Source organism: Psittacula echo (genome assembly GCF_963264785.1).
Source record: "Psittacula echo genome assembly, chromosome: 5".
NCBI classification, from domain to species: Eukaryota; Metazoa; Chordata; class Aves; order Psittaciformes; family Psittacidae; genus Psittacula; species Psittacula echo.
Genome location: NC_137739.1, coordinates 26,817,209 through 26,828,358, shown reverse-complemented (window position 1 = coordinate 26,828,358; position 11,150 = coordinate 26,817,209). Strand labels below are relative to the sequence as shown.

General features: G+C 41.9%; 1 protein-coding gene across 1 annotated transcript; it reads right to left on the bottom strand.

The window, feature by feature from the left end:
* Positions 1 to 683: 683 nt before the first annotated feature.
* Positions 684 to 9,938, bottom strand: DEPDC7 (DEP domain containing 7; the record flags this gene model as incomplete). Its single annotated transcript, XM_080619580.1, has 9 exons — positions 684 to 898; positions 1,075 to 1,153; positions 1,257 to 1,382; positions 1,578 to 1,720; positions 2,940 to 3,154; positions 3,984 to 4,173; positions 5,076 to 5,206; positions 7,026 to 7,413; positions 9,866 to 9,938. The coding sequence occupies 9 exons, from the start codon at positions 9,936 to 9,938 to the stop codon at positions 684 to 686; spliced, it is 1,560 nt and encodes a 519-aa protein (XP_080475706.1).
* Positions 9,939 to 11,150: the final 1,212 nt, after the last annotated feature.

Genomic DNA, 11,150 nt, shown 5'->3' with positions numbered 1-11,150 from the left:
ACTGCTGGTGACATCAACAAGACTTACAAACAGCAAAACGCTGCAGGGATGAAGATAACTAGCCAGAAACAGTATGTACTGTGGCAGCCAAAGCCAGACTGACTAAAAATCCAGAATATCTTTACCATCACAGAAGAGTCAATGGGAGTTCAGGGTACAGAACAATTCCTCAATACAGCGCCCTTTAGCTTAAAACAGCACAGTAATGTGTCATATACACACATATAGTTAAGCTGGCAAGCTTGAGTATCAAGCAGAAGGTGTTACTCAGCTCTGCCCACAGCACAGCAAGTCAAAGATCAATGCTCCATGATAGTCACATAATGCTAGGGCAATTAGAAAAAACTGTTCAGCAAAAAATTCAGTGCTGGGGTAAAGGAAGGCAGAGGTCTTGCTCACAGAGGAGCGTTTCCCATCTCACCCATTTTGATATTTAAATAGAGGGAGGCAGTAGACTTGGCTTTAGGTGAGGAAATGAAGGATTATTTTGGACCTACAGCAAGTCAGAATGAGCAAAGCTTCATAAGAATGGGCTAAACTTGGGTACTGTTGGCTTTGGTAATAATTGTATAAAATTCCATCCATTGCCACAAAATAATTTTATTAGATACATGAATACAAAAGATTTACAAATATATTAGTGTTTTCAATGCTGGAATATAGAAAGTTATCTATTTATGAAGTCACACATACATATTAGTAACTCTATCTCCAAAATACTGCCTAAAAATAGTTGGATTGCTACTATGAAACTGACCTAGCAGTCTCTTTCTCTCTTTGTCAGAGAGCTTTGAATCTTCATCAATAGCTTTCAATAAAGATAATAGCTCATCTTTTGTGGTCTTCTCTGTAATGGAGCGATATTCTCTTTCATCAAGTTTTTGGCAAAAGGTGTAGCCTAAAAAGGAAACATGAGGCATTCAAACAGTTAATATCACACAAGATTCTACAGACCTATCCTCCTTCAAAGTCAAATTAGTCATTGTTACAGCAATGTCTTTTCACATGATCTCAGTCCCTTTTATTTCTACTTGGGTGCATGACAAGAATAAAAAGTTCCGTTTAAGGTGTTACCTGTTATGTTACTCGGATCTTGACCTTTCTGCAAAGCCAACAGTTTATTGCTGACCATTTTATGCAGTGTCCCTGGGATCTTGAACAGAAAGAGAAGACAGTTAAACAGCAGTTCAGGAAAAGGCAACTCTGCATAAGCACACAAGATAACAAAAACATACTGGTCACCTTCTAGCTCTTACCTTTAACACATCTCTTTGGTGGTCCACAAGGAACAAGATCAGGAGGTCAGTTTTCCCTCTGGATAAGGTTTTATTGTTGATAATAGCCTTGGAGAATGTTCTTTTCACAACCATCCTGTTGTCACTCTGAAGAATAATGTGAAATAAATGACCAGAAGAGGAGAATTAGTCTCCTCCTTCAAGAAGGGCATTACTTTTGTTTTTGTACAGCCATTGCTTTTCCTGTAGTCATGTATCTAAACTACAAATGTGTTTTCTGACCAGTATCTGTGATTTCAGTAATTGTAAGGCAACATGTAACAGTTAAGTACACACATTTACCTCCTCCTGTAGTTTGAGCTCAGAATTATGTGCTGCAACAGCCATGAAGTACAGTAGTCTTCTGAACTCCTCCCTGATTTGGCTGTCTAGGAGTTTCAAATAGAGTTGAACAGCTTCTAAAGATTGCTCCATCTTCCCATTCACTGCGGACAGATAAAAGTATCTATTGCCATATTTATTTAAATAAATGTTACAATAGGACACCTAAATTAGCCACTGTTCATATCTCTAGACAGAACTGGTCAAACAAAGCAATTCGTTCTCATAAAAATTCCTCCCAGGTTGATTAGAGCTGTTTGCATACAATGGGAGAACAGCCCACACCCAGGTTTGTATTCAGACAACTCACTATCACTTAAGTTCAGTTGCAGTTCAGCCATTCTGAATGGCATGTGAAACACTGAAAAAGGAAAAGGTTTCAGTTAAATGAACAATCTCTTGTTCTGGAAATAACGATCTTGCAAAAAATGAGGAATGTGTCCCAGATAAGCAGGCTAGCTCCATGAATTAATTGCAAACCATTTTGTAGAGCTTCCTAAATTTTAATTTGCCACACTATGCAGAATAGCTGCTTTGGATATGTACTAGTACCCCCCTTTATCATGTAGAGAGGAGGAATGGGATACAAATGCAAAAATATTCCCACCAACAAGAAAAATAATCAAGGTGAAAAAGGATGAAAAATAAGGAGAATAAGGATGAGATGATGTTAACTGAGGACTAAAACATGAACAGCTTTCTAAAAATGCTGTCTTAACATGAAATCTAAGAAACGCATTTCTGTTGAAAAGAGGGGAGAGTTGCAAATGTGGTACGAAGCATACACACAGCTTTAAGTTTAGATATTATAGCCTAAATATTTAATATTAGACCATATTTAATATTAGACCATATTTAATATTAGACCATATTTAATATTAGACCATATTTAATATTAGACCATATTTAATATTAGACCATATTTAATATTAGACCATATTTAATATTAGACCATATTTAATATTAGACCATATTTAATATTAGACCATATTTAATATTAGACCATATTTAATATTAGACCATATTTAATATTAGACCATATTTAATATTAGACCATATTTAATATTAGACCATATTTAATTTCCCATGGATACCAACTACCAAATTATAGCACTCCAGTTTCACAGCCATTCTACATAGGCCTGAACAAGAACTACAGAATTGCATAGTCAGGACCAAAATTTCAAAGCACAGTCTTCATGACTAGAACGTAAAAAAACCCATAGGCTTGAAGTCAACTTTTAAGCTTAGCTGCTGTAGTAGTACTTAGTTTGTCAGTGCATCTCACACATATGCTTTGGAATGCAACTTTATTTTACTTACCTAATAGTTCCGCAATTCCTGAATGAATTTCAGATGCATGGCTTAACAGTGGCTCCTTTTTTTGGCCATAGTATCTACCAATATTTTCAAACAGCAGTAGTTTCCACGCGTCTGCTTTGTCTGGTTGATCAGGCAAGTTCCTGCTAATATCTACCACCATATGATCTGGAAGATATTCCAAGCAATCTATTGCTGCTGAGAGCCATTCGTCTGTCCTAGAAGACAGAGTGGTTTAACTTTGTAGCATTACTTTATGATGCCTTTCAGAGTTGCTTGCACTGCTTTGCACAGAAAGCAGGTAGACTGGTTTCTCACAGTGAAAACTGCTTGTGTAGGTACTTAAATATATCAGAAATTGACACAAAAAGGAAAAAGACTTTTCCTGACACACTCTGGTAGATCACAGCCATATATCTCTCCTTTAGGTATTTAATCAAGATAAAGAATTAGTAACCCACGTAGGTAAACAGTCACAAGCAGTTAAACCTAAAGTTAGTCATGTCCTCTACTGTTAGACAAGGACATCATTATTGCTAGATAAGCAGAAACATGAACTTTCATCAGATTCAGACTGGTAAATTTTCCAGACTATGTTTTTACCTGTATTTATATACAGTTTCACACTTAGCATTTTTGGCTGTTACTGTAGTAGGAAAAACTGAACTATTTCCCTCAAGTATTTTTTTTTTTTTATGGAAAAATTTTCAATGTCACAGCAAAATGCTCTGTTCTTCCCTCAATGCAGAAACCAATCCCCCTCCAAACTCTATAAAACACTACAATTGCATTCAAAAAAAAAAAAAAAAAAAAAAAAAAATCTTCTGAGTGTTCAGCAGAAACTGTCTTGGCTACTTCTAATTTAGAGGTTACCAACCGTTATTTACCAATTATCCAGTCAAGTCTAACAGGTAGAAGAGTGCCTGCTCACATCGTTCCTGCAGTACTGGAGACTGCTACGCTTCTACTCAAAGATCAACTGTGCTTTACATTCCTACGAAGGCAGACAGTTGTTCAGAGTTGCAGAGATGAGCAACAAATACTTACTGTGAGTCACTGAAAGCCTTGAGAATTTCTCTGTCTAGGTAGTTACTTGTGATGACATATCCAGTTCCCTTCCTTGGTTGTGGAAGCTGAGGTCTGATCTCTTGGTGCTCAAGTAAAGACTCAAGGAGCGGAAGGTCCACAAGCTGCAGCAGACGAGCAATTGTTTGTTCTTGCCATACTTCATTAATAACTGGGAAGGATGAAATACACAAAGCATATGGTGATGCAGCAAGTGCAAAAAGAGATTATGAAAGACAATCCCCCCTTCCTTCCACCAGTCCTAACCAAACAGATGAATTTTACCAAAACAAAGATTTACAGCAGCAGAGAGTGCGGCCTTTAACAGCTGTAAGTGTCTTTTATAACTGCAAAAGGCAAGAATTAGCCATTTGTTTAGTTAACTACCAGTGCTGGAGAGCTGCTTTTTGGGTAAGTCTGAAGTGCCTTACATTCTTTATGCTCTAACTTGCAAGCAACATTTGTTCTAGATAAGGAATTAAGAACAAGAGTGTAACTGTGAGACTGTCCTTATTACAGCTTCCACAATTATGATCTGGCTCAAGTTTTGAGAGTCTGTAGGATATGTTAGCATTTTAAGCAAAGGAAAAAGAACACTAGAACACAGCCCTGTCAGAGAGAAGACATGAATTGTCAAGGACAGTTTCACACAATACTGAAAGAATGCTGAATGGTGCAGATTCACAGGTAAAAAGCAAGGGAAGAGTTCTAGCTAACAGCAGACTACTGGCAATGAGTAAGTCAAGCACAAAAGTAGAGCAGGTAATTAAATATTACGAAAAATGTTCCTAACTCAGATCAAGCTCTGTACAGTTGTATATTTCTTCTCCACAAAATTCAGTGCTGGCTTATTTCAACTATAGGTAACAGGTCCTGTCTGGTGAAATAAAAAGGCAAAAAGCAAGCCTGCAACAAATACAATTCACCTTTGTTATGACACTGCTTTCAAAACAAAGTACTATGAGAGTCAGTTTGATTCCATCTCTCCAACCTGACAGGCATAAGCCTTTCCAGTCCTACAGTGATTATCTTCCTTCTCCCACAGACAAATGGCTGCAACATTGCTTGGCTTACCTCGACGGGACAAGCTGTCCGAGATGTTTACTTGAGGGCTATTTGCAGGTTTTAAACTCAGGTTTTCCCAGAGATCCTCCAAGCTTTCTGGTTTGACAGGAGTGGTGTGAAACAACATGCTCTTCTCATGTCTGAGATTAAAAAACAGTTTATGTCTATTTATATCCATATGTAGAAAACCAAACATACCATGTAACACACATGGGTAACTGACTGAAATTACAAAATGTTCTCTCTACATAACTATTCATGTAGTCTTCTCCCCCATCTCCCCTGCCTGGAACTCTCTCTGTCCAAGTTGCACAGGAGAATGTATGACACCTTAAAGAGCTATGTGCATGCAAGTGCAGAGTTCTTCTCTTGGAACTTGACACAACAGCATCAGCAAGCTCCCTCAGTTACCACAGAGAATCTAAGATGACAAAATGGTTAAGGAGGGGAAAGTATTTAAAACAAAAAAGGCCCAAACAAAATTCCTCCCTTAAAACCTCTGGAGTTTGAAGATGTTGTTCCTGATGGTGAAGTGAGGACAAAAATTAAGAGCTGTTCTTGGAAAACTTAGGTGGCGATTGCTCTGCGGCAATACCAATCCTAAAGCTAGGTGGTTTATTCATGCCATCAACTAACAAAAGGCTTCAGGAAACCTGTCACCCACTTCTTAGGTTAGCTGGTTCTTCTTGGAGTTGCTTTCATATGCTATTGAGTAGATCACATAACTCCAGACACAGAATCATTATTCCTCCAAGCATACTTGTTTCATTTCAGTTTGTATAGCTTCTTTGGTTTAGGGCACTGCAAAATCCTTTTGATGCCCACTGTCTGCTGTATATGTGACAAGCTGTCTCTATCAATAAATCTGTTCCTTTCAGCAAATGAAGCAATGTAATCCAATGGATCTGTGCTCTGGCCAGAAGAAAAATGCCTTCTACACTAACAGAACATGAATAATCTTGCTTCATGACTGTTCATCCATCATCTTCCAAGTCTTCCTTTAACAGGCTTTGTAATGAATATATTTTAAAATATATATTTTTAAATACCACAGTTGATTAAAGTGGTTTTTAACTCCTCACTAATTCTTTTCCCAAATAAAGACTTGGGACAGTTCGCTTTAGCACAGAACAAGAGCGAGGAGAGCGTGCAAGGGAAGAGAAAGAAAGACGGGGAAGCAGGACAACATGAACATAGTTTCTTTGCAAGAATATGTCAGAATACATTCAGAGATGAACGCCTGACAAACATTGTTAATGGGCAGTTATTTGATAACACATCATCCATGTAGCAATGTGTTCTGCTTTGTGAGGGTTTAGTTAGTACCAGGGTTCTCTTTGCTCACTCCTAAAGAGACAGGGAAACAAGACCTCACCACAGGACTTCCCCTTGGTTCTGCAATGGCATGCAGTAGCATAACAGCCTGCTACCTAGCCTAGGAACAAATCATACATGCATGAACAGACAGCTGAAAACATTTTGAAAAGCTAAATTTGAAACGTAGTGAAGCCAAGATGATGAAAGAAGAAATTTTTTACCTGGGGTTTGCCCCTTCCACCCCTCCCTTAAAGACTGGATGGATTACTGGCTTATGCTGGAGCTAGGTGTGCAGTGACTATAGAGATAGGCTAATGCAATGGAACAATCTGATGCACCAGAGTTCCAATTGGTTATATTGGTTTAGAACCCAACAGATCAGTATCTGTAATGTACCTAATCTCTACCTTCTTCCCCTAATGCGACATGATAACAGACACAGGAAAAATAATTAAGCAGGCTCAATCATTTACTCACTCCAAATTGCTGTTTCCTACCTATCTTCCACCCACAAACATCTGTAACCTTTTCCCCCCTCCTCCAGGTCCTGTAATTGTACAGCAGTTTCACCTTCTCTCCCTCAGAATACACAACTTTTCCTCTTGTAAAAAGAGAACTTATCTCCACATTCCATGTACTGACCTTTGTGGTGTACACTGCTGGAAATCTTTATCCAGTTCTGTTTGGTTTGAGACATTGGTGAATCTGTAGAGGCTGCTGCTACTGTCTTCAAATACAGAGCGTTTGTCTTTCCCAAAGACCCTTGTTGAAACAGCCTCAAATACTTTGTAATCCATCAGCGCTTGACATACACGAACTATTTTAGCTCGCGAAATATCAACATCTCCAAAATACTTGTTCTGTAGAAGATGAGCAAAGACAACATCCACAGCATCCGAGCCAATGAAACAGTCATGATAGCACTTCAGGTTCTGGCGACGCTTTTTCACCTCCACTTGAGTTTGAAGTGCATTGATAATGCTGCTCCAGACATATGTTGCTCCAAATGGTTTCTGCACCAAGCTAAAGCCTAAGAACAGAGAAAGCATAAAGATTGAGTTCACGCTGCAATTAGAGAACTGCCTCCTTTCCAGCTCCTAGTTTTCATGGATCTTGTAAGGATTTTAAAAGCTTTGAGTCTCCCAGCTTGGCTTGAGCTGCTCAGCTATTAACATTTAGTTACCTTCTTAGCAAGTCTGTCTGCACTGTACAAAGGTGCCCCCTCTCAGGTGGTTGCTCTCACTAAATTACATTAGCCTGAAGCCTTAGAACCAGGAGTTTCTACTTTTTCAGCCTGTCGCTTTGACACTCTCCTTTTTCACACTCCTCCATCACCTAACAAGTTGCACTTGCATAACTTACTTCTAAGCACACATGTTCCCACAACGAAGAGCTAGCTGCACGTACTTGTAACTTGCCAGTTCCTACGCTAACACTGACAGAACTATGCAGCTGGGCAAGGAAGAAGAGACATATCAGACAGAAGAGACACCTTGTTTCCTGCAGGATTGTGCATACATGCAAGCTACCCATTATCAGTGCTTAGCATATCACTAACAAGATCAAGACTTCTCTTGGGACACCAATTACTCAACATGTTTATCCCACAGAAGAGGCTTCTACTACCATAGCTCCAGCTGAGTTTTAAGCTCTGTGTACTCAATGCCACTTCCTTGAACCAAGCAGCCTTCCTTCCCCCAATAAAACCACTCAGCTATTACTCATTTACCAATCTGATCAAGAACAGCATGCTAACAACTAACAGTTTGACCAGAGGCTAGACACAACCTCCACAAGGGCTTAAAAACACAGAACATGCTTGCAAAGTTTGCAGGTGGCACCTCACTGGGAAGGGTTGCAGCCACCAGAGAGGTTAGAATTAGAATACATGATTCTCAGGAAATCAGATGAATAACTTATTAAGAGAGAAAGCAGAGCAAGAGGACAGAAATCAAAAGATGAAGGACAAAATATGGAATGGGGTACTGGCAGCAATCCTACAGAGAGCCATCTGGGATTATGACAGACCTCAAACCAAATGAATTAACAGTGCGATGCAGTGTTTCGGGAAAAAAAAAAAACAACACAGCCAAAACAAACATGCAACCCGTTCTGGAACATATTACCATGAACATTTTCCACAGAGATGCAGGAGATGTTTTTTCTGTTCTGTTTAGTCTGAAGTGGCTTTAGTTACAGAACTGTATCCCAACTTTGGGCACCAGAGTTTCCAGCTGATCTCCATCTGCCAGAGAGCCCAGAAATAAGCAAGTTGGCAGGGAGAGGGGGAAGTCTGGGGACACTAAAGATTGAAAAGGAGGAAAAATAAATAAATAAATAAGGCAGTGAACACAACAGTATTTGAACAGGCCAGCAGTGTTGTTACAAAGGACAGCAACAGTGATCTTCAGAGACACTATCAAATAGACACCTGCTTTCTGAAGATTCAGTTCAAGTGAAAAAAAATCTTTTCTATACAAAGCACTAAAGACAAGGCAGAGACCTCCCACGACCTCCAGTTCCCAAAGCTTTAAAAGCTCAAGATGGACAAAGCACACACCTGCTGATACTTTGACCTGATGACACCTTCAGGTAGGCAGAGCAAACAACACAGAACTTCCTCCCAGACTTATATTAGCAGACTAGCCTGCTTCAAAGGAAAAAACCCAAACCCAATGCCACCAGACATACACCAACTCTGGTTCTGGTTGCTAAAATATGTATCAACATATACCACATACCATATTCCTACTATTAGCCCCTTTTTAACACCTCGCCCTTTCACACACCACCCAAAAACCTTTTTTGTTTGCTTGTTTTGGGAAGCAGTATTAAGCTTGGCATTAAGGTTACAAGGTTTTACACAGTTAAGGTGCTCGAGGTGGAGGAAAAAGCCGAAGCTGTTCTCAACAGGCAACCTTTAGCCCTTCGCGCTGCGCTCATAGAACATTATTCTATGTTCATTAGAACAGTTTGGGTTGAAGAGAGCTTCAAAGGTCACTTAGTCCAATCTCTCTGCAATGAGCAATCACAACTTCCACTAGACCAGGTTGCTCAGAACACCTCTTCAACTAAAACTGATGACCCACCCGCTTTTCGCTTGTTTCCAGGACAGAGACAGCCGCCCGAGAGACAACTCCCCGCCGCCCGCAGCTCCACCAGCACCCGATGGGCTCCGGCCGCACGGGAGCTGTGTGAGTGACGACGGCGCAGCACCGAGCCTGGACAGGGCCTCCCGAACGGAAACACCTCCCTCCATCGGAGAGCAGCCAACTTTTGAACCGCGGAAGGCGCCGGCACGGAGCTCCCGGCGGACCGCTGCCGGGCGGGAGGCCCCCAACCCTCCGAGCCCTCAGTCGGGCTGACCCACCTCACCTCACCGGCTGTCCCCACCGCGCCCGGGCTGAGGGCGCCCCGCAGCCCTCTCCCCCTGCCCAGCCACCGTCCCATTCCCGCTGCAGTCCCCGCTCCCCGCCCCGTACCGGGCGGCCTAGCGGCAGGGCTACAGATGGTGCTGAGATTCAACGCCGCCGCTTTCTCCCGCACCGTGGCCATACCCGCTGACAACCACTCCACGCACTGCTGCTCCGCGCCGCCCGCAGGGACAGGGAACCCGCCGCGGGGCGGGGCTACCACCCTACGCCCAACCCCATTGGCCCGAGCCCGGACCTGGGGGCGGGGCGTGCGCGGCGGCGGGCGGTGAGTGGCTCCCCAGCGGCGAGGCGGGAGCGCCTCAGAGCAGCCAGCGGGGCGGGGTGGAGGACGCTGAGAGGAGCCGGGGCCAGGGTCCAGTGACACCTCCGTGAGGAAGAGGAGAGGAGACGAGGGCAAGGGGTCATGCTGACGAGCGGCGACGCGGTTGTGCAGTGCTGCTGTCACCTGGCCGCAGTGCCGAGCACCGGAGCGCTAACACTCCCGGTGCTTCCTGCAGCAATACGAATGCGTTTCCCGCCCCGTATTTACTCTGTAATTCAAAACAAGAAATCAAACCGGTCAGCTCTGTTTAAGTTAACCTGAGAACAGGCTGGTACGTGACTGCGGATGAACAATAAAACAGCGTTACTGCTTGTGACCAGGCTTGGACAACCACATGTGATTGAAATTTTCCTCTGATGTCTTATATGAGCTGTTTATTGCAGCAGTAGGTATTTCTTAACTGGAATGAAATAACAAATCCACTTTCGGGGTAATTAGCTTTCTCTACTGTCGGCAGGACACTGCTGAGAGATCCAACATTGTTTTCTACTAAGTATGGAATATATTGATGATTCGTACTCAATGGAATCATATTAGAACAACAAAAAAATCAGTCATGTTTTTGGACTGGTTTCAACAGAAGCAGGCACAGAGCCAAACTGCTACCCATGATACGGAAACTGAAAAGTGTATAATGCACACGAAAGACCAAATAATATTGATATTACAAGCGATACAAAAATTCATTTTGAGTTGTCAGTGTTGAACTGTTGACAGTAGCTTTGCAAAACAAAATCCCCTGTGAAACTTCAGCATATTCTATGATGGGCTCATGCACACAGGTGTAAGAGCAGAATGCTTGCTATCCACTGGAGCTCAGGTCAACCTTCTCTTGCCTTTGTCACACTCGAAGGTAGGGCACTGTAAGTTTGCTCATCCTATACAAGCGACTAAACAATGGGCTTCTTCATGTTAGGCTGTGAAAAATTGGTACAGGGAGCTAGACACCACAAATTTAGGGCAAACAAGCTTTCTTCGTGTTTCACTGTCAGAGCAACAAAGTATTTAATT